The 23506-nt window shown below is 47.4% G+C and overlaps 1 protein-coding gene across 10 annotated transcripts in view; it reads left to right on the forward strand.

The window, feature by feature from the left end:
• ITPR1 (inositol 1,4,5-trisphosphate receptor type 1) overlaps positions 1-23506 on the forward strand; it is a 334496-nt gene that overhangs the window by 262012 nt on the left and 48978 nt on the right. For all 10 annotated transcript variants that reach the window (XM_032325752.1, XM_032325745.1, XM_032325771.1 and 7 more), the window contains 7 exons: positions 6006-6206; positions 7758-7868; positions 9511-9606; positions 12341-12463; positions 13530-13634; positions 16436-16628; positions 23134-23256. In XM_032325752.1, coding sequence (XP_032181643.1) covers positions 6006-6206; positions 7758-7868; positions 9511-9606; positions 12341-12463; positions 13530-13634; positions 16436-16628; positions 23134-23256 — 952 coding nt within the window. The remainder of the gene's footprint in view (positions 1-6005; positions 6207-7757; positions 7869-9510; positions 9607-12340; positions 12464-13529; positions 13635-16435; positions 16629-23133; positions 23257-23506) is intronic.

Genomic DNA, 23506 nt, shown 5'->3' on the forward strand with positions numbered 1-23506 from the left:
CACTAGACTTACAAAAGCGGATACGTAGCGAGTTCAACTTAAATATGTGTTGGTTGAAAAAGGACGTGGCCTTCCAGGGTTTTACACAAATAGCTGCTCAAATGTATGTGTTAGAACTGATTATTCCAGACATCTTTTGTCTCCTTTTTTAATTGGTGTCGGGATGATATCGATGGCCAAGATTTATCAGGTTCTTAGAATATTGTGGATGCCAAGTGTTGCTGATATCATTATATTCATTTTGTAGTTGGGGGAACTGAGGTTCAGGGGACATAGTTAGGGAGTAGAGAACTAGGACTTGAACCCAGGCCATCTGGTGAGAGCTCGTGTGGTCAACCACCACGTTAAGAGAGAGTTTATTTTCTTCCTTGAAAAGTTCCCCACCTGCAAAGCCTAGATGGAAGGACTAAGGATAGATTCCAGAGATGTCTCTTTCTTCCTTCCTTCCTTCCTTTCTTTTTCTTTTCTTTTTTTTTTTTTAAAGATTTTATTTATTTGACAGAGAGAGTGTATGTGTACAAGCAAGGGGGGCAGGAGAAGCTGCTCCCTGCTGAGCAGAGAGCCCAATGTGGGACTCGATCCCAGGACCCTGAAATCACGACCTGAGCTGAAGGCAGAGGCTTAACCGACTGAGCCACCCAGGTGCCCCGGAGATATTTTCTTTCTACTGAATGGGCATAGCTTCTGTAGAGCCAATCACTGCCCAGGGGAAGGATGCTGGAGCACCAGGTCCTTGGCCATTACCTGGATTTGCTGCTGGCTTTTGGGAAAAACACCCCTCTCTGCCTAAAAGGGATTGAGGATTAATAAGAAAGTGTGTCTGAACAACTCCACTAAGATAGAATATTGCCTCCTAAAATAAACAAGCTGGCAGTGGTAGTTCAGTTACTTGAATAATGATGGTATGAAAAGGAAACTGTGGCAAAGAAAAGTGCAGTCTTAAATTATATGCCTTGCTGACTTTATCCATCAGGTGATGTGATGGCCTTTCACACGTCACCTGTGGCCAGACCCTTCGGGGCAGCCAGTGTAAATCAGTCATACTTCAACCCTGCCACACAATCTACGCCTGGAAAAGTTGAGTAAGAAATTACATTGTTAAACAGTAAGACGGAACAGTGAAATAAAACCGGCTGAAGTCTGCAGTATTAACAACTTCTGCACTGGTATTTATTTTTAATCAAATTGGTCTGAAGAGCCTGAGTTTTGAAAAGACAGATATATCCAAGGTCATCCATCAGCCAAATCTGGCCCAAATTTAAAAAAATGAAAGAATTTTCCATGAGACCCACTGGGCTCTTTTCCACATTGTTGTTCATTCATTTCCTCCATTGACCTTCCCTGCTTGATCCCTCCCAACGTCTGAGTGTGGGATCTTAGCCCTTAGTTTTTCTTTCCTTGACTGTTGCTCAAATATTCCAACTTTGGACATAGACCACATCGGCCCCAGATCCACAAGCCTGGGACTGCCAGGCCTAGCCGGGTAGAACAAAGTATTCGTGATTCAAAGAGCCAGGGATGGGTTGTGGTCTCAGTGGCTAGTGCTCTGTCTGCCGGCCAACTGTGCCCTCTCGCCTTCCATATGTACACCATTAGTCATGAGGGAGACTGGCCAAGGGAGTGTGAATGACACCATGGAAAGCCAGGCTGTCCCACCAGCAGGAAGGCAAAGCCAACTGTGCCATCTCCGTGGATGGGGGGACCTCCCTGCTGCTGGCGCTATTTCTGGGCTGAGCTCGGTGGTCAGGGCCCTGTACTGTCCCCCACCCCTACTGCCACTGATCTCCACCGACCTTGGGCTCCAAAGGGAAGTGGGTTGAGACCGTGACTGTACGTCATCTGGGTGAGTACCTGCTGTGTGCCCAGCACTGGTGGTGACAGAGACCTCACGCCTGCCCTTACAGAGCTGAGAGTCTCAGGCAGGATCCACTCGGGGAAACCCAAGATTGCTGTGCAGCATGACAAGGGCTGTCGTGGTGTCATCAGAGGGGTTTTGTGGGTTCACAAACCAGCCCACTGTGTCTATCCAGGAAGACTCCTCAGAGGACCTGATAACTGCCAGGTTCTGAGCTAAGAGAAGGCTGCCTCCAGTAGATTCCCTCCGTGACCGGCAGAGGGGCCGTGCTGACGTCCTTGCTCTCAAGCCTGGTCTGCTTTCATGGACCTGTTCTGACTCCTTCACAGTACCCCCTTGATTTCCCTTCTTTACCATCGTACCCAGAGTCCATGGCAGAAGGAGAGTAAGGCTTTCATTGCATGAATTTGCCAGTTCTTGTTAAGAAGTCTTCACAGTTTTAGTTCTGTACCTTAGTGCTTCCTTTGAACTAAGGCCCTAAGAACCCCATGGACAGAATCACCATTCAATGATTCCTTCCAAAATTTGATTCTCCAACACATCCCTCTCTGGAAAAGAGTACTGGGGGAAAGGGAAGTCTAGAGTATATTTTAATATATTTTTTAAAAGTCTTAGCAGCTTTAAAAAAAAAAAAAAAAGTCTTAGCAACTTAATCTTTGAAAGTACCATAAGCATTATCCAAGTCAGTGGTTTTACGCTTTTTTGGTTTTGGCCACAGAATCCTTTGTTTAAGATCTTATGCAGAAATGTACTAAGTAAAGCAGATGAGAGCAAAGCTGTTCTATTCAGAGGAGAAACTACAGTGCCCAAGAACTTTCCTTTCCTCCCTTACCTACCAGAGCCCTGAGAGGCGGTGCTTTCCAAGGATGTGCCTGGGTCCTACAGGGCCTAGTTGGAAAACCAGTGATCCGAACCATTGGTTCTCAAGGGTAAAGGTTAGAATCATCTTTAAAGGCTCCCACTATGTCATACACTGAGGTGTTGGTAAAATTGCTCTGATAGGATGACATTTGTAGATATCTGATTCTCAAAATGACAATTTTGAGTGAAAGTCACCTACTCTGAGTGCCACCATTTTGGCAGCATACCAGAGCAGACAGTGGCTCTCTGGCTCAGGGTTTGCTTGTGTACCAAAGGGAGGAGAAGACCTCATGAGGACATTACCGCCCCGCTGGTGTAAAGAAGTACCAGTGAGCTCAATGACAGAAGGAATCGGCCTTTCAAAGTTGCCCAGCATCTCTTGTCATATTTATAACCTTAACTTTACTGTTGGTAAATGTTTAGTAGAGATAAGGCCACTGCTTTTGACTTTGCCAAACAGCCAGCTGCTGCCTTAAACAAGCTTTGTCCACAGTAGGAAGAAACTTACTGGGAAGGACTATTCTGGAGACATTTTGCCCATGCTTTCCATCCTTCCCCTGAGGGGCTGCCTTTGCTTTGCAGCTGGGTTAAGGAGCACGGGTCTCTTACTGCTGAGAACTACTGTATGAGAACAGACTTGAAGTCTCTTCATTTCTCAGTCCGCCCATCTCGACTTGGTCCCTGTCCTTTCAAGGAAAACCCCAAAAAGAACAGGATTTCTCTAGCCTAAGCAAGGCAGGGTAGTGTGTGCTTAGGGTGAAATCTATTCCCTGAATGTAGGAGTCCCTGTGAGTCTCCTAGTGAGTGACATCGCTCTGTTTTTGCAGAGGATGGAGGAAATGGATCTGAGCTGGGGAAGGGAAAATTCTGGCTTAACACTGCAAAAACTCTGAGCTATGGGAGAGGCTTTCAAGAGAGGGCGGCCAGTTATTTTTCATGGGGAGCTGAAACACAACTTGCTTGAGGACTTCACCAGTCCCCTCTCCTCCACCCACTCAGTTTAATTCAGATTATTTTAGCCAGTGTTTATGAAGCACCTGGCATGCGCCAGTCACTGTGCTAGCCACCAGGCACCCCGTGCTATCACCATGGTCCTGGATGGAGCTGACAGACATTTCTATAAGCACATCCTGAAGTGTAAGGAGGGGTGAGAGAGGTGTGTGCCATTCTCTGATCTCCCTGGAGTCAGGATGGAGGCGCAGGAGGGCTTCCTGAAGCAAGTGACTGAGACTCCATCCTAAAGGAAGATGAGTTCATCAAGGTAGAGATGGGGAGAGAATGACAGGAAGAGAGAATAGTTTGCCTGAGGCCCCAGAAGAATAGAATGAAGAGTAGGAAGGAGTTCATTCCTGGCAGAGGGGCATGGTGGGAGCAGTGATGTCACTGAGCAGAGGGGCGGCATCATTGGTGGGAGCAGTGATGTCGCTGAGTGGAAGAAGGGGAGACATGCTGGGAGCAGTCACACGTGAGTTTGAGAGGCGACTGGCTTGGAGAGCCATGCTTTGAATTTTACCCTTAGACAGCCAAGCTCTCTCCTATCCGCTTCCCGAAGAATTCTCCCTCTCTCTCTACATGATGAGGGGCTCAGCTAGGCCCCCAGATAGGTAACATCTTCCCTGAGGAACTGGGTTAAAGAGTGGCTGTGGAAGATTACCATGGCTTCCTGTGCCCCTGAGAAAAACAGTCATCGTATGACAGTCATCGTATGACCACACGGTCTCAAATCATCTATCCTTCCTCCATCTCCTTCCCCTACCCAAGTGTTGGTTCAATTTTTAGTCTAGTTAGGAAGACTTGAGCGTAAAGAATTAAAGTTAAGTTAGGAGAGTAGGGCAAAATGGTTGGTTTGATGGTCCAACATTCAACTTTGTTACCAGCTTGTAATCTGTACATTTATAAATACTTCAATGATACAAGGAATACATGAATAGACAGACTCTCTCTATAGAAGTTCAAATGAAGATGTTAGTTAAAAAAATTTATTCTTCTCCCCATCCCTACCCCTCTACCCAGAGAGAACTATTGTTGGTTCGGACAGTGAACCAATGGGTTGGCTGGTAACTTTCCAGTCACTCTTCTGTGTATCTGGATGGGAGGAGTGTATACATACTCATCCGTTATTTGCCTTTTTGGTTTTCTTATCTTTTAACAGTATGCCCTAAAGATCTTTCCATATTGACACATATTAGTGTTTCTAATATTTCTAACAGTATGTCCTAAAGATCTTTTCATATTGACACATATTAGTGTTTCTAAATTGTAATATTGAATGATGTTGGTGTACTATATTTACTCCCCCACTGATGGACACTTAGGTTGCTTCCAGTTCTTCACTGTTGAAAACAGTGCAATTGGTAGTGAACATCCAGTATGTTCTTTGTGAATAGAGGTCATTCTTTTATACAAGTGGAATTGCCATGTCGAAGGTCACATTTATTTTATATTTTGCTTCTATCTTTTTATAGTACTGTCTTCTATGCTAAAGATCCAACTTTTATAACTGCTTTAAAGAATTTTTGTGGTTAATTTTTCATTCTTTTTAAAAAGAGATTTTAAAAAGAATCTCTGACAAAAATCTCCTCTTCATCAAAATAGACTCTGCTTTCTGAGGTGGTTGACTGTGGTTTGCTTGATTTTATTGAGGAAGTACCTGCTCTTATGTTTCCCGTTAACATTACAGATTTAGTGGGAGAACATAAATTTGAGCACATGCACACAAGCACACAGACATTTACTCATTCTTGCTCCTTCCTATAATAATTAATGGAAATGGCAAAAAACGATAACCAAGGTTTCTGCCATGGCAGTGGGCTTAAATCAGCCTATAAACACCTTATTTTGTGATGAAATATCCCTAATGCTTCACTGTTGGCATCCAGCATCCAGACCACACCACCATCTTTCAAACATAAACATTGCCCTTTGAAATGTCAAATGCTTCTGAACCCAATACCTGGTGGGAGGGGCATGGGCTGGAGTGGGAAAAAAGAGAAAGGAGAACTCAAAATGGTTTTAGGTTTCTGTCCAAGAGGAGCCCTCCTCCACAGCCTCACATAGAAAAGCACTTGGAGAATAAGCTACATTGTTTGGTGGCCATTGCCATAGACCAAGGTCCCCAGTTGACCAGCATGGGGGCTTACTCTTTCCTCCAGTGCTCCATCTCTCTGCATAATTGCTAATCAATTCAGGGCATCCACCAATTAGACACCAGCAAATTGGCAGCATTAAATGACCTTTTCCCTCTCCTTTTTGACTTTGCTCCCTCATTCTGGGCACTGCCCAATTGTAGAACTTCCTTCGTTGCCAAAATAACAAGACCAACTACAATTTGGTGTGTGAGACGCTGCAGTTCCTGGACTGTATTTGTGGAAGCACGACTGGAGGTCTTGGTCTTCTCGGGCTCTATATAAATGAAAAGAACGTCGCCCTCATCAACCAGACCCTGGAAAGTCTGACCGAATACTGTCAAGGACCATGCCATGAGAACCAGGTATCTCCATTTTTATTTGGGGCTGGAGAAAAAAAAAGAGGTTCACCATTTTAGAAATGCTGTTGACAGGAACTAGTTCAGAAGTCATATAACATTTGCCTGTTGGCCTAAGAAGTCACTAGAACTAGAGATCTTCTCCAGCAGTCAAGAAGGAGCTATGGTACTTTATTGTGCTTCAGGACTTGATCTAATCCTAGGCATTGGTGGTACTGTCCTTGTTCTCCATGCGTGCCATGGTATGTCTTGGCTTGATTTGGCTTGAATGTCCAAATTTGACTAACTTGACTAAGGGTAGATAATGAAGTTGGAGTTCAGTGAAGACCAGAGGCCTGGGCTCAATTTTAAATGCTAGAAAAGACTCAAACAGTGGCTACTTAACAGAAAAAGGCTTATACCTAGCTAGAGAGAGAAACCTTGCTATGGACAAGACAACTTCAACAACATGAGAAAATGTTCAGTTGAGATTTTAACACCATAGACATTTAGAGAAAAGAAAGGCCCATTCGTCTTAATGTTGGCCTCTCAAGAAGTAGATTTTAAGAAAAGAAACCAAGCGTTTCTTAAGTAAAATGTTCATTACTTATCCGTGATGTATTGTAGACTTTGTGAGTTTTTGCATTGATTCTAAGATAATTATGACTTTCAACTCAAATTTTGGCTCTACCCTGGTTGAAGGGGGTAGACTAGCACTGAAATTGCCAGCTGCAAACTCACTTGACAGGGAAGGTGTGTTATGCTGTGTTACTTGGGGAGCAAGGCCAAGACCTTCGCTCAGGAGAGAAGAATGGCTGACCAAAGGGACAACTCATTGTGTACCACGCACCTGGTCATAGTTGGCTATAAATACGAGGTTAGCATGTGTTGGATCCACTTTCCTCCCTTGGTTCACTGATGAGACAGATGGTGTAGTCAAAGTTAAAATGAAAAGGAACAAAAAAATTACAACCGGCTTGGGAGAAAAGGCTCTAACATCTAAGTGAATTTCCTTTTAACCACAAGTTTGCTTTTCTGCCAAACAGAGGTCTGTTAAAAGGCACATACTGAAGTGGATTCTGCTGCAAGTGGGAACCTTACCTGGGGGAAGATGATTAATTTTGGTATTGTGTGAATTAAGCCGGAAACTTGCTTTCCAGGCTTCAGCCTTAAGCAAAAGCATGCAATACGAAAACCAAGTGATGTAGAGAGAATGGAACACACCTTTAAAGGGGAAAACAGGTCTCAGAACTCAGAATCAGTCACACGCCGTATTTTCCCTTAAGAACAAAAGCCAACTTTACGGCACTCTTTGGATTAGACACGACCAATTTATCAGTTACAGTGCATGGGGACTTTCCTGCTGTTTACTGTTAATTCTGAAACTAGCGATTTTCATCTGTCTTTTATTTTTTACCACTTTCTCACGGAAAATTTGCAGCTCTCCCCTAGAGACATTACTGGGAGTGGCAAGCATTGTGTTGAAATAGCAGTTCAGCCTGTTGGCTTTTGACATCTGATTTATGACCAGCACTTCTGTAAATTTGTGTGTGTGTGTGTGTGTGTGTGTTTCTTCAGAACTGCATAGCCACCCATGAATCCAACGGCATTGACATCATCACAGCCCTGATCCTTAATGACATCAATCCTTTGGGAAAGAAGAGGATGGACCTTGTATTAGAACTGAAGGCAAGTAGGAAATGAAAGCAAAAGACAGTAGCATGTCGAAATAGTCACTTTTGTGTTTTGTTTCTGCACATGATACAGTCAATGTTATGAAACTAAATACAGGCAGCTCTCTTAGACTAAATGAATGATCCTTTTTGTAAGTTCTGACTAAAAAATGCAAAACTTCAGGTTTCCCCTCCAAGTAAGGGTCTCAGGACAGGATACCACTTCTGATGTTGATCTCTTACTCCTATCGCCCAAAAAGAAAACCCTCATTCGTATTTAGGGTTTCCAAAGATTCTTTAAGAGTCCAAAGACCTCTTGATGTCCAAAGTGTATTTCAGACCGTGTTTGCCTCACTGAGCACATTTCCTTTTTAACCTTTCCCATGTTGGGGCGTGTTGAGATCCGTCCTCTCTCACACCCATACACAGCAGTGAGCACTTTGTCATTGTCACAGAATTGCCTGCAACTGCAGGGTTTAGCTGAAAAGCTGATTTGTGTTTAATGCTTGAACAGTATCATGGGAAAGAAAGATCATTAGGGAAGGTGTTAACACAGAAGCCCACAGGAATTACACAATTATTTTTATTTTTCCTTTAGTATTTAGAATGGAGAGTCCAAATTGATAGTTGATTTGTGGGTATGATTTAAATGGGTGTTTTGGTGGGTGTGCTATTTTTAATTCCTTTGACAAGTTGTAGAAGTGACTTGAACATTAATTCAGGCTCATGTGCCTGGCTCCCATTTATTAGGATTTATATGATGAGAGCCTGAAATGAACAAAATTTTATGTGCTACTGTTCAGTCTTTTCAGTGACTTTTTCAACTAATCCAGGAATCTGTGGATTATGATAGAAATTTGTGTGCTCTAAAAAGCCACCGTGGACGGCACAGCCTCCTGAGTGAATTGCCGTGACCCATACTTGGGGAGGAAACAAATACTGCCCCCTCTTATGCAAAATAGTAAGACCTTTCTAATCCTGTACACAAAGAAGCATGCAGGGTGTCCTAGGCCCAGGACCTAAAAGGAGGTCAAGCCAAGAAGTTCAGGGCGTGGGCACATGAAAACTTGGAATAAAATGGGAAATTAGGGTTTGGCACACATACAGTGCTCCTTTGGGTCATTTTGTCTAACTAGTGTCATCTGTACTCTGATTATAGTATTAGGGATTATGAGAGCTGATAGTAATATTTTAAGAAAGGGCAGAATTACCTTAATTACCTACCTCCTCTGCCCTGCGAGGCTAAAGAACAAGGTTTAAAGGGACATCTGCCCTAAAGGCATCATGGATCCATCCAGCAGGTTCTCCCTGACCCCTGGCATCATGAGAGTGCCCACACGCCCACAAACACCCATCTTTAACTTCCCAGTTTCCACTAGGAATTGTGTCAATAATGTTAAGGAGAAACCATGCCCAAGCAAGCATGTTCCTCCGAGACCCAAAGCAGAACCTGCATTTACAGTTTGGGGTCTGCAGCAGCACATTCCCTCTCGCGTGCAGGTGGCTTTGGCTGTGCTAGACCCGTGGCTCTCCTGTGGGATGAGATGTCTGTCTGTCCGGCCAGCATGCAGCGCTTGCCTCAACTGGGCGCACGCGTTCGGGCCAGCCACCCCAGGCCGCTCCTCTCCACTGTCTCCTCCCTTTGTTTGTCCAATTAGAACAATGCTTCCAAGTTGCTGCTGGCCATCATGGAGAGCAGGCACGACAGCGAGAACGCGGAGAGGATCCTCTATAACATGAGACCGAAGGAACTGGTGAGTTGGATGGCGAGTCCCCTGGCCATGACACGAGACACAGGCAGAGCAGGGTTTGCGGCAGGAGAGAACTTGCTGCCTTGAGTTTTCTAAAGAGGCCAAAGAACCAGAAGTCTAAAGAGAACCTCAGACTCAGGCCTCTGACTGGGCCAGAGAAGTGAAGTAGTGCTTCGGGTGAGTGACACAGCCACGGACGGCAGCCGCCTTCACCTCCCGTTTCCCCTCCAGGGAGCCAGGGCAGTGAGTGGGCTGGGGAACCTGGCAACCTGGAGTTCAGGTCCACAGCTTTCCCTTTGTGCCTGGTCACCTTGGGCGGGCACTTGACCGCTCTAAGCCACAGTTTCCTCCTCCCCTAAAAGGAAGATGATAATATCCTGTAGGCCAGAGGATGGCTTTGGAGGCTAGACAAGACGGTTGGCTTCCGGCCCCGGCGCAGCACCTGCAGTGAACTAGAGCTCCTTCCTCCTCCCTCCTCCTTTGCCGCTGCTCTCTGTGCCCTGTCTGCATCCAGAGCTAAAGGATCCCCATCACTTCCTGGGGCCAATAGTCTGGGCAGCAGAAGAGTGTTTCTTGGGTGCTGATGTCTTGGGTTTTTGTTTTTGGTTTGTTCAAAGAAAACACAAGTCTTGTTTATTTTTGCTGGGTGATATTCACAATGGGCTGTGACTTCCAGGGTGGAGGTCGGTGCTGCAACCTGTGAGACAGGCAGCTCTCAGAGACACTGAAATGAGCTGAGAACAGAACTCTGTTGGGACTTTTCCCACACAAATAAAGTGTAACTGACAGCACTAAATGAGGGCACAAAAACTTTTCTGTCGCCTGGTGACCTGTGTGCATCAGGGACCAGGCTAAAGTCCCTTCATGTATTCCTTGAAATAAAGTTAACAGTGAGCCCAGCTCTTTGATTTCTGAGGTCAGGAGTGAGTTCTCAGCCTGAGATGGACGCCCTCTCTGAGTTTACATAATAGCTTATGTAACCGGGGGTTGGGGGGGCTCGAGGTGTCCCTCGTGAGTAGGGACAGAATGACTTCACAGAGACCCTGTTCCAACTCTCATGGACCAATAACATGCCCCCATCTTGGTGGGGGGAGGGTGTTAATGTCAGCACCCAGGGCCGTGGGCCCCCCAGGCTTCTGGGTAGCCCCTTTGTGGTTGGAAAACATCATTCCCAGCTCATGGGAGGAGTCAGAGGCTTCCTGGAACAAACGTGGTTCTAAGAATCCATGTAGAAAAGAAGCACCCTTGTCCAGGACACACCTGCACATAGGCCTGTGTGTATGTGTGTGCACATACATGTATATTCCGGCCCCCACAACCCATGTAATATGTTGTCTGTTCAGTTTGGTATTAGAACTAACAGGGAATCCAGCTGGAAAGCAAGAATCTCAAGGATCTTTCTCCAAAATTACTTTCAGGGCCTGCCCTGATGTCAGTACAGAATTGTGTGGCCCTCTGCATGCTTGCTCTGAGATCATGAAAAATAACTCCAGGGAATAGCCTTGTGGCAATGCAGAAGGCTGAGATGCCCTCTGAATCATCAAAGAAAATGATTAATTTTCCCTTCAACTTAGGGGTTGAAGGCATTTTGTTCTTATTCTTTGAATGATTAAATCTCCAGTGATTTGTTCATGGGATACACATTGGCCCGGCCCGACTTTGTCCAAGGCATTGTGCTAGGCACCAGGTAAAGATTAAGAAATGAGCAGACCCAGCCCCCTGGCCCTGCATAGGGCACCGAGGTAGACTGAACCAGTAAGACAGGTACAGAAATGCTCTAGAAAATGTCCTTGCAGGGTGAAATAAGCAACATGCATGGGTCCTCTGTTGCAGATTCGAGATCGAATCTCAGCTCACTAGCAGATCATTTTAGGAATGCCCTTCTCTGAAATGAAACTTCTCTGTTGCCTCATCCATAATAAAAGGCAATCTTTGACACTTCCTAAAATGTTTATGAGCATTAAATTCCCCCCTCAAAAAATATTAAAATACTTACACAGTGCTTGACATATACAAAGACCTTGGTAGATGTTATTTTTTTTTTTAAGATTTTATTTATTTATTTGACAGAGAGAAATTACAAGTACACTGAGAGGCAGGCAGAGAGAGAGAGAAGGAAGCAGGCTCCCTGCTGAGCAGAGAGCCCAATGCGGGACTTGATCCCAGGACCCTGAGATCATGACCTGAGCCGAAGGCAGTGGCTTAACCCACTGAGCCACCCCGGCGCCCCGGTAGATGTTATTTTTACATGGAGTAGGGATGGTGAAATGTGGACAGGGGAAAATGTGGAATCAGAGGTAATAGTTTGACCAGCTCTGCCTAAAGGCTAGTGGATTTCTTACTGGTTTTTCCTGAGATGGCAAAGGTTGGGAGCTGGGGAGACATGGCAGGAGGAAATGTAGAGACAGGAAAAGTCTGGCTTCTAGTCTACATTTATGTCCTATTTTGTTGTTTCCAGAAACTTTTATAACCCTTGTCCCCTCCTAAGGGGACAGAATAGCCCTTGGTCCGGCTACAGCACACATGGGTTTCATTTATCATGTCATTGGAAGCTGATTGGTAGGGACAGCCTGTGGCAGTGTTGAGAAGGATTCTGAGGCTGGGTCCGTAACCTGACAGGAAAGAGTGCTGAGATTCCTGGGCACTGTCTGCCCCTGGAGACAGGTGGCCTGTAGGTGTCGGTCGTGGGTGGGTCGTCCTTGGAACAGGAGCTGTATTCCTTTGACCATTCTTGCAGGTGGAAGTGATCAAGAAAGCCTATATGCAAGGTGAGGTGGAATTTGAGGATGGAGAGAATGGCGAGGACGGAGCTGCCTCCCCCAGGAACGTGGGACACAACATCTACATACTGGCTCATCAGGTAGGACCTCTCCCTAGGTCCCGGCGCCAGATGTCGCTGGCCCTCAGTGCCGGCATTCCAAGGTGAACGTGTGCTTCAACTTGCTTTTCCTTTATGGTTTTAACCTCGGGCTGTGTCTGCGCTTGATAATGTGGCTCCCAGGTACTAGTGACAGCCTGACCCAGTGTACTGAGTTCCAGGGCTTCCGTTTTCCCACGGTAGCATCACGTCCTTGGAAATCCCCGCGCTGCTCAAAGGCCTTCGCACTGAGTCCTGACACTGGATGGTTTATGGCTGTGTTTGGAGACAGCTGAAAGGACTTGGGCTTTTCATAAATATTGATGAGTCTGTCTTAGCAATCTGAAGAAATAAACCTCAGCTGCCTTGCCTATCACATTTAAAAATCTTGGGGGACTGACTTGTCATTATGACTTCTTTTTGTTTGCTTTTCGGGGGGTGTAGTTATGCTTCCTGCCCTGGCACCGAAATGCCCTGTTTCATAACTCTTCCCAAGTGGCTGGGCTTTTGAAGACACTTTCTTTTTCTGGAGGTTGATGTGCCTTGAGCTTGCTGAGGTGTGTGGGCAGCTTGTAACTCTGCGGCAGGCTTATGCTTCCTGTCCCCTTCACCTCGCTGAGGTGCGGGAATGAGGGCTAGAGCAGCGACGGTGCCGGGCAGGGGTAGGTATGCCCCACCACGGCGTGCCGGCGGAAGGATAGAAAACAGGCTCCTGCCCCTCATCTCTTCCACGGCCCGTGTTTAGCCACTGACAGGGCTTGGGAACATTCTGAATGGAGACTCCATGTGGCTGTACAGAAAACCCCATCACCCTCCCGCCTGGCTAAAAAAGTTGGGGGAAAGAGGGACCTCTCGTGGGCCTGAGCTTTTCAGGCTGTTCTGCCAAGCTCCCAAACTAGCCGCGCGCGGAACGCACCTTGCTGGAACACAGCGGGCCTCTTGCCGCCTTTGCCCTTCACCTTGCCGCAGGGTAGAACGCATTCTTTATACCCCGGAAAGGCCGGAAAGGAGCACGTGCGTGCCTATTGCAAAGAGATGGTGACTCCCTGGTTTTCTGTCTTTGTTCTAGTTGGCTCGGCATAACAAAGAACTTCAGACCATGCTGAAACCTGGAGGCCAAGTGGACGGGGATGAAGCTCTGGAGTTTTATGCCAAGCACACAGCCCAGATAGAGGTAAAGGCAGCAGGAACTCAGCGCGGGCCTGTGGCAAGGGCCTGCTCTGGGTTTTGCCCTGTGCTGGGGTGGGTGCATAGTCATTCTTCTGAGCACCAGCATGTTGGGTATGAATTCTGACCAGGCCGTGAGGACAAGTAGAAGGTATTATAAGAAAGGGAGGGACCTTCCAGAGGGTCCTTCCAGAGTGACCTGCTAGAGACTCTGATGGTCAGAGAGGCCTGTCCTGAAGAATGACGGCCAAGCGCAGAACTTAGGAAAATGCAGAGTCAAACAGGCAGAGCCTAGAAGGAAGGGCTTTGCTGACATGGAAGTTAACAACTGGAGGCTGTGGAAGGGGACACTAGGGGAGGGTAAGGAGCTGACATTCAGTGAGCAGCAGGGAGGGCAGGACAGGCAGCTCAGGTCCTACGGAATCCTCTCTGCCTTCCTGGCAAGAAGTCTGGGTTTATCGGGAAGAGCCATGTGGAACCACGGGAGAGTTCTGCACAGGAGTGCGGTGGTCAGATTCGCATTAAATGCACATACACACAGCATACCTTACTCACTCTCTGTGACCTAACTGGGACCATCTTGCCCTTAGCAGATGGGGAGACACTGAAAGAAGATTCAGAGAGGGTGTGTCATTGGCCCAGCGAGCAGTGCCTGAGCCGGAACTGTGTGTAATCCAGGCCTGGCTGACCCCAGAGCCCATGGCGCATTTTGTTACCTGCGTTGAACACAGCGTTCTGTCTCCAGGCTCTGGGCAGTAAGGGGTGGTGTGCCCTGATTAGCTAAGAAAGGGCACAAATTCAATATCCGTGTCAGAACAAAGATTTTAAAGGGCTAACAGACTCCTTTGGGCCATATTAAATGTTCAGGATGAAGACTTCCTAGGAATATTTTCTTGCCTGATGTCTCAAGTGTGTCTGGACTATTCTAATAAAATGCGTCACCTTACTGATGAGTTGATCATGGCAGTGCATGTGGGCAAGTACCCTTGATTTACTGTTAATGATGAGAAGCTTGGTGGCAGAGCCAGTTCTGATTTATGGGGCCCTTAAAGGACAAGCTGTAGGTGTTTGCAGCATAGGATGTCAGAGCTCCTTCATCCACTGGAGAGAAGGCTGAAGCTTACTCTAGTTAAGAGGTGTGAACAAAGTCACCTGACCTGTTAAAGGTGGGGAAGGATTGGAATGTGTCCTCCCAGTTTTAAGTCTCCTGAAAATGAGGTGAGGGCAAATACTAAATTATGGAGAGACATGGCCAGGCATGGTGTTGCTGGCTCTCAAATCCTGCTGTTGGCTAGCCGCCTATTTCTTCCACTTTCCTGAGGGAATTACCTATGCAAAGCCAGAGAACACCCTGTTACTCCCTGGGGCTTCCTACAGCGTGCCTTCGCTCTCCAGAGTTAGGCTGTGTAGCCCTGGAGTCTGGGACTCAGTTCTTGCCAAGAAGCCTCCTTCTTTCCCTCTGGATTCCAGAAACACGTCTTATATCCTATCCCTTCAGCTTAGGGAGATCCAGGGCCCACCCAACTATGTAAACAGGCAGGCTCTTACCAGCAGGAGACTGCAGAGTTGGTCCCTGAGCCTGTCTGGATGACAGTGTCACCTGGGGGAACCTGGTTCATGGGAACGCTCTAGTCACCAATCCCCACACCACAGTTCCAGTTACATGAGGTTGACTGAGGGGCCAGAATCAGTATGACAGTGAAGCTTCCTGTAACCTGATCTTCCACTAGATTCGGGAACCACTGGTCTAAAGACCACGTCTCCCAGAATTTATAGACATAGGGTCATGGGAACCTGTCACCATCTGAGAGAGCTTGCCACTAAGACTTGACCAGAGTCACCTCTCTTGCTGTGTCAGGGAACAAAAGTGTTGAAGAGTGTGAGAACCAGATCTTCTGGAAGAGGGCATAGGCCCTGGGATTCACCTGACTTTTTCCATCCTCTGGGGAGGAAGAATAAAGGCCAAGCCCCAGTGGTACTGTGACCTGAACCCCTTTTGAAATCCCTACCCCCCCAGGATGGTGACTAAGTATCCTAGAACTTGAACCATCCTCACCAGACTGCCTCCTGTCCAGAAACCGACCCATGCTGGGAAGGTCATGGAGAACACCTGGGAGGTGTCCACTCTGGGACCCAACAAAGCTGCTTTAAAGGGCACTGAGCATTATCCCCGGGTGAAGCAGCCAGACTAGCTCACGCGCTGTGCCCTTTAGATGCCGTGACGAGTAAGACAGGAGGACAGTGCAACTGGATGAACCAAGGGTCTCTTTCTAAAGTTCCTATTTAGGGAAACTACAACAACAACTAATTTTGCTATCGGAGAAGTTTTAGTGAGGTTTGTCCCACAGTCGAGTGTTGCACCCTCCGGTATGGTCGTCGTTAGCCACATGTGGCTGTTTGAATTAAAATTAAATATGGAGAGGGTCAGTGGCACCAGTCACGCGGGGCAGGTGTTCAGACACGGAACCGTTCCCTTGGTACAGAGAGTTCTGTTGGACAGGCCCAGCCCCGTCATCTGGATATGTACACAAAACACAGTTTTAAGTTTTGGAGGCAAATGTTAGTCACGGTAAAATTAATGGGTCTCAAGTTAAAACAAAACAACCAACTCTTAAAGACTTGCCCAAACTGGTTTTTATATAAATGGGAGAGACATGGCCCCGTCGGGGGGCTCTAAGATCTGAGAAGACGCAGGAAGAGCTCTGTGTTACACTCAGTCTGGAGCACCGAGCCCATGACCTTAGTGAAGATCCCTCGTGAAAGGTTCCTGAGGATGACTGTCGGAGCTCCTCCATTCTCTCACCCTAGATCGTCCGATTAGACCGAACCATGGAACAGATTGTGTTCCCTGTGCCCAGCATATGTGAATTCCTAACCAAGGAGTCGAAACTGCGGATATACTACACTACAGAGAGGGACGAGCAAGGCAGCAAGATCAATGACTTCTTCCTGCGGTCCGAGGACCTCTTCAATGAAATGAACTGGCAGAAGAAACTGCGAGGTGGGTCTGTGGCGCAGGACGCCTCGGGCGGGGGCGGGGTGGGGGGGAGCACGCCATCCTGGGTTTTCAGGAGCCCCGCCCGATGGTGGAGGGCGACTTTCCAGCAGGAGCAGGGCGAGCCTAACGTCTGCCTCTGAGCACTGGGCAGACCCAGACACCTTGGTAGCTGAGAAGTGGGCTCTAGCCTCAGGGAGGCACCTCCCTTCGTGCCCCATTTGATGGGATTGGGTTGGAGAGCTCTGTGGAAGACTTCCAGAATGTCCTTTTTTGGTATCTTGTTGTAGGAAATAAAAGGAAAGGAGAAAAGGCCAGGCTTTGAGCTCACAGGATGGTGCCCTTAAGCAGGAAATTGAGCCAGCTTGACAGCTCATGTATTAGCTCACCGGCTCCGAAGACACCGGTCTCCCCCTTTTATGCAGAGTAACTTGGGTTTTGGACTCCAGCATCATTTTATAGGCAGTGGAATCGTTTGCCACATAAGACGCACCATTGCTCACCAGCGAGTCCCACTGCGTTGCCCGGCCCGGCGGCTTGAAATTACCCGTCTCAAACGCTTTTATAAGGGCTGTCCCCGAGGGCTGCTCAGCACCTGGTTTTCATTAGGATTTTAATGGGATCCTTCAGCACTGACAGTGCCCTCCGCGCCAACTGTTGTAACCAACTTAGAAAGGATCGTGCTTTATTTCTGTCTCGTAGTCAGGAGGCAGGTTTTCTCTTTGAAACCCTGGATTCCAGCTACAGTTGTGATCTTTTGGGCTCTTTCTGCGGGGCAGGGCGGTGGAGGGGAAGCTGTGTTGGAGATCACTTTCCGGGAGCTCTGTCTTCTTCGTGCCTCCCACCAACCCAGGCAGAACGGACCAGCATCCCTCACGGCACCCTCCTCCCACCTCGCCATTTTTCTCCCTACTTCCCTGCCCCTCGGGTCTGGCTAGTGGCAAAGTGGGGCGTATGTACACATTGGCCAGGGGCCCTGTTCTTTACCATACCTCCACCCCCCAGCATTCTCACTCGTCTCTAAGGGCTGTCTCCTCATCCAGCACTTTAAAACATTAGAAGTTTTGGGGATGCCTGGGTGGCTCATGCTGCCTTCGGCTCAGCTCATGATCCCAGGGTCCTGGGATTGAATCCTGCATCAGGCTCCCTGCTCGGCGGAGAGCCTGCTTCTCCCTCTGCTTCCCATTCCCCTCACTTGTGTGCTCCCTATATCTCTTTCTCTCTCTCTCTCTCTCTGTCTGACAAATAAATAAATCTTTTAAATGGTATATGTTTCCTGGGGAGAACCTGGCTGCCTTGATAGCTAGAGCTTATGACTCTTGATCTCAGGGTCATGAGTTCGAACCCCATGTTGAGTGTAGAGATTACTTAAACATAGAATTGTGAAAAGAAAAGAAAAAGAAAATGCTTCTGGAGCCAAAACCCATTCCTCACCCAGTCAGGTGACTGACAGAGAGCGGGGCCCGGAGGCCTTTAGCAGAACAGCTTGCGTGTCCCCCTTGGTAGGGACCCTGGAAGATTGAGGGCACACTTCTGCCCAATACAGTGTGTCCTTGTGGCCTGCTGTGGACTTTGTGCAGGCTCCTGCTGCTCTAGCGTGAGCAGCCTTGAACATCTGCACAGCATAATGCTCAGGTGAACAGGGAAAGAAAAAATACCAAAAACAAGGTGGACATAGACCGCATCCATTTTGTACTCTTACATTTTCAGCCGTTAGGTTGGCTGGGGCTGTCTGGGATTCCAGCTTCAAGGGAGAATCCTGAGCTCACATATGCAGGCCTCTGCCGTGGCTGCTACCCCTGTGATTTCACTCTTGTCCATGTGCGGGTCTATTGAGACTGGTCAGATGGAGTCATCCTGCCAACTCTGAGAGCCTCTAAAAAAGAGATCAGTACTGTAGAGGCTCTCCAAGAGGCTTGGGAACTGACAGAGGAGGTCTCACCTCTTCTTGCTGGGGTGAGGTAATTTGTAATCTCTCGTTCTGAGACATTGCCCTGAGCCAGGCACAGTGGGAAGACCTCAGCCCCCAGAGGTGGGGACCTCACTCGCATTCCACTCCTGCCACCCTGCTGCATGGTCCTGAGCAGACGACTTCCAGCTCCCAGACCCTTGCCTAGACGGTGGGGAATTGAGGTTGATTGATTGCTGAGCCGCTGTGTCATCATTTCAAGATTTACGTTGCATTGTAGCTAATACCTTCTCTTATTGAGTCCACCTTTGTTTCAGAAACAGTTTTTACTTCAGTAAAGCTTAAATACATCTATAGTTGTCAACTGAAAGATTTTAATTGGCTTCAAAGCTATCTGCTGGTAGGAGAGAAACTGAAAACAGTAACTGAATTAAACATGATATGCATATTTAGGGAGGGGAGAAATGTACTCATCAGAAGTGCAATTAAAGTGAAATACGTTTTTCCTTCTAAGTAGCTGATTTCTCTCCTAATAAATCTGCAGGGGGGGAAAAATGCTGCTTTATTCCTGAAGCTGCTTTCCCTTTTCCCAAAAGTATCGCAGAATCACCTGTGCTTTGGTACGTCTGTAGCCAGGGCTCAGATATAAAGCCAAGTCTGTCTAAGACTGAGGTCACTTAGTAATTGCTTCTGCAGATATTAAGATCGTCAGTTCCTAAGCTCTCCCGAAGCCACCTTCCCTGCTCCTCTTACAGAACGTGCGCACACGCACGCGCGCGCGCACACACACGTACACCACCTCCAGTGTGCTCACATGCTCTCTCACCCATGTCTCTCTGACTCCTTCTCTTGAAGTTCCCAGCCCCGGGGAAGTGAACACTCTGGGCTAGGAAAATGAGAAGATAGTAAAAGAGGAAATTGAGGCAGAATTGCATTTACTGACCTTTTCCTGCTTGGGGTTTTCCCTCCTGGTTATCACACCCATCCAAACAGCTAGAGAACTCTGTTTTTTATATACACAGAGTCCAGGTCCCCCAGCAAGGCCCTGTTCCCTCAGAAGAACAGATACAGAGGTTAGGAAAGGGGATGACCAAGAAGTGCTCTGGGGTGTAGGTCATTGGACGGACCCGTCTGACTGGGGTCATGGCATCTGTCTTTTTGCCGTGGTGTAGCAGATGTATTGATCCCTCCAACATGTATCCTTAATAAGTAGAAAATATGCTACAAAGTATAGTTGGGGGGGTTCAACAGTATGTAAGCTGTGATTCCTTCCTGTGTGAACCTGATGGGGGCAGGCAACACAGGATATCTTTAAGCGGTTGTAATTGAGGCGACTGACGAGGAGCAGGGCTGTAATTAAGCAGTGACATGCTCTGGAAGTGTGGGAAAGAGAAGCTTCTGAGAAAGGTGGCATCTGAACAGCATCTGGAAGGACTGATAGGACTTGGATAAACATAGGCCTGAGAGTTCGGGGGAAGAGAAGGCGTACTCATTTCCTCTTGCTACTCTGAGAGAGTCCCACAAACTTGAAGGCTTATGACAGCATACATCTACTATCTTAGAGTTCTCAAGGCCAGAAATGTACAGAGGCTCTCACTGGACTAATATCAAGGTGTTGGCAGGACTGCCGGCCTTCTGGAGGCTCTAGCTTTGTTTTCCGGCGTCCAGGGTCTTCCTGCACTCGTTGGCTCCTGGTTTCTTCCTCCATCTGCAAAGCCACCCATGGCCAGGAGAGGCTTTCGCACGCTGCATGACTCTGCCCCGACACTCCCACACCCTTCCTTCACTTTTAAGGGTGTTTATGATTATGCTGGGCCCCCTGGATAATTGGGGATCATTTCCCCATCTCCAGATCCTTACTTTATCACATCTGTGAAGTCCCTTTTCCCACGAAAGGTAACATATTTGATTCTGAAAATGAGAATGTGGATCTCTTTGGGGGTATTACTATTTTCCCCTCACACAGGGTATATCCGTTGTGTTATATTGCTGTAGAATAAATGGCCTCAAAACTTAGTGGCTTCCAACAGTAAATATTTAGGTCCTCACAGTCTCTCAGGGCCCCGGAGTTTGGGAGCGGCTTAGTTGGGCGGTTCTGACTCAGGGTTTTGCTGTCAAGTTGGCAGCCAGGGCCTCTTCATCTGAAGGCTGGGTGTACCCAGAGGACCCACTTTCTGTTCGCTTATGTGGCTGCTGCTGGAAGGCCTCACTTCTTCTCCATACGGGCCCCCCTGTAGGGCTGCTGGAGTTCCTCACTACATGGCGGACTGTGTCCTCAGAGCAGATGACTGAGGAGAGGGTGAGCATGTGTGTGCACGGAGGATGCTGCAGTGCGTCTTATGACCGAATGTCAGGAAGCATGCCCGTCACTTCTGTATTCTCCCAGGAGCAGTAATTAAGTCCGTCCCACACTCATAGGGAGGGGGATTGAGCTGTACCTCTCGAAGAGCAGAGCATCGAAGACTTTGTGGACATATTTTTAAGCCTCCGTGGGGACAGTGCACAGAGGCTGGAGGAGGGGTGGCAGATGTCCGGGGAGCCCATTACTAGACGGGGATGTGAAGGTGGTGTATCTGGGGAAGGGAAGTGGGAGAAGAGTCTGGAAATTTAGACGACACGCGGAAAATAGAAGACAGCATGTGTCAAGGTTGGTCTTTAAGTGTCTTTTTGCACCAGGACAGATACCCAGTTGATTTGAAGGACAGAGTATTTGTTCATCATATTTAAGTATGTTAACTTTATAAATATATGATTTATTTGTGAACTCTATGCCATGCTTAAGGGCCATTTATTACAATTATATGAAAGCGTCCTATAGTAGCTCCTGTTATATTTGATATTGAGAACCCCCTTGAAGAGAGTTCTGGCTTACGTAGACCAGCGCTGAGCTTTGCCATTTCCTGTTTTTCTTTGATCTCATACGAGCTTTCTATACTGACGCTAATGGGGAGAGGATATTATAAATTCCCTTGCACCCACCACTCAGCTTCAACCGTTACCAGCCCTTTGCCATTCTTGCCACCTGTCTCTTGTGGAGTTTCCATTTCCAGATCAGAAATGGGCTTCAGTCCCAGAAGAAACACCAGTAGCTATTGTTTCCAGAGCAGATGATTTCTCATCTTAAATTTGTTTCGGCAATTAACTTTAAAAAAAAAAAAAAGTTAATTGTTACTGGAGGTTGAATCCTGGTCAGTTCGTCTACGGGGTGAGGAGATGAGCCACTTACCTTTAGCCTTGTCTGACTGCACAGGATCACTGACCTGGGTGATGAGATCTCCACAGCTTCCACCCCCTAGGGGCTGGGCCTCAGTTTCCCTCATTTTAAAAATGAGAGATTTTAAATTAGGTGCTCATAGCTCTAAACATCTAGAATTTGGAAACATTTCCTGTTTCCAAGTGCAAACATGAAATGAGCAATTATTAAATTACCCAAGGCTCTGTTTAATTGTGGCATAACTTTATTTTGGAGAGAAGCTTTCAAAGATTTGGCTGCTGCTCTAAGCGTCATTATAGGGCCATTGCATTTGTCATTGGCTGCTGTCCTAAAGTTAAGTGATGACTTCACTGGGGAAGAGAAACATGCCATAGAGACCCATTCTCCCATACTCCATACTTCTTTGGAGGGAGATCATGTGAAAGGAGACCATCTTTTGGAAACTCTGCTTCTGGCGTGGAGACTGAAATCATGCCTACCACATCTATTTTTGAGCATCACCCTAAGCACCACAGGAGACAAATTCAGGGGAGGGGGAAGCACCACCACATGTGGTATGGCCAGAGGCGTGTTGTTCTAACTGAACATGCCTGGCCAGCGTGGTGTGACCTCTAGGGGACTACAGAATCAGACGGCAGCAATGTGCAAAGTGTCTCTCACCCCTCGGTGATGGCTTTGGTACCACATCCTTTCTCTACTGTAGCCTTTGGGAATGGGAACTTGCTGCTGCTGACTACCCAGTCGGCAACTCCGTCCCGTAGTTCCCCTGGCCCCCATGTGATCGTCAGACTTCAGGAAAACGGAAAATGGCTGGATGTCAGGAAAGGCATCATTGTCTAGCTTTTAGGCACCAGTGAATTAGTGGAGGATTTTGATTGAGCAAAGGAGTGTGGAAATGGTAGCCTCCCTAGCCTGGGGCCCTGCTGGGCCAACTCTGAGTGCTGTGTGTCCCTCCAGCTGGAGCCCCGCACTTCCAAAAGGCTCCCTAAGTTCTTGGGTCTCTCTGGGCATTTCCTTTGGTCCCAGAGCCCTGGAAGGGCTGAGGATTCAGTGCCTGAACTCTGGACAACCCCAGATTCCATAACTGGTGGCGTCGACCGGGGCATGCAGCGTTTTTCAGATGTTCCAACTTTTCTCCTTTTCTTCTCTCCCTTGTCCCCAAATACATCTTCTGTTCCAGTAAGTACTCCAAACAGAAATAAACCAATCTGATGTCGTTATGAGCCTATGAGTCAACCTCAAAACAAATGATCATTTTTTACTGCTGTGGTAAAAACTGGGAACAAAAGTGGGCTTGTGGGGCAGAGCGGGAGGAAGGGCTGGGTGGGATTCCCAGCCTTCTGACCGGCAGCCTCAAACCTGACATGGCCTGATCTTTGTTTTCACAGCCCAGCCCGTTCTGTATTGGTGTGCCCGAAACATGTCTTTCTGGAGCAGCATTTCATTTAACTTGGCCGTCCTGATGAACCTGCTTGTGGCGTTTTTCTACCCATTTAAAGGAGTCCGAGGAGGTACCCACATTTTTAATTTCAAGAAAACTATGAGAAGCAGCAGGAAGCTTGTGACTTGCATCTTCAGTATGGTCCCTGGAAGTGTCGGTGCAATATTATGGGATCTCACTCACCCAGTTCAGACAAGTTGAGATTGTAGCTTTCACCACAGACTCAGTTTTCAATCTCACTTAGAAGAATGTAAATGGTGTGTCCACATTTATCTGCCAGGAAAGAAAGAGAAGCTGTACACTCTGAATTCTGTAAGCGA

Source organism: Mustela erminea, chromosome 1 (genome assembly GCF_009829155.1).
Source record: "Mustela erminea isolate mMusErm1 chromosome 1, mMusErm1.Pri, whole genome shotgun sequence".
Lineage (NCBI taxonomy): Eukaryota > Metazoa > Chordata > Mammalia > Carnivora > Mustelidae > Mustela > Mustela erminea.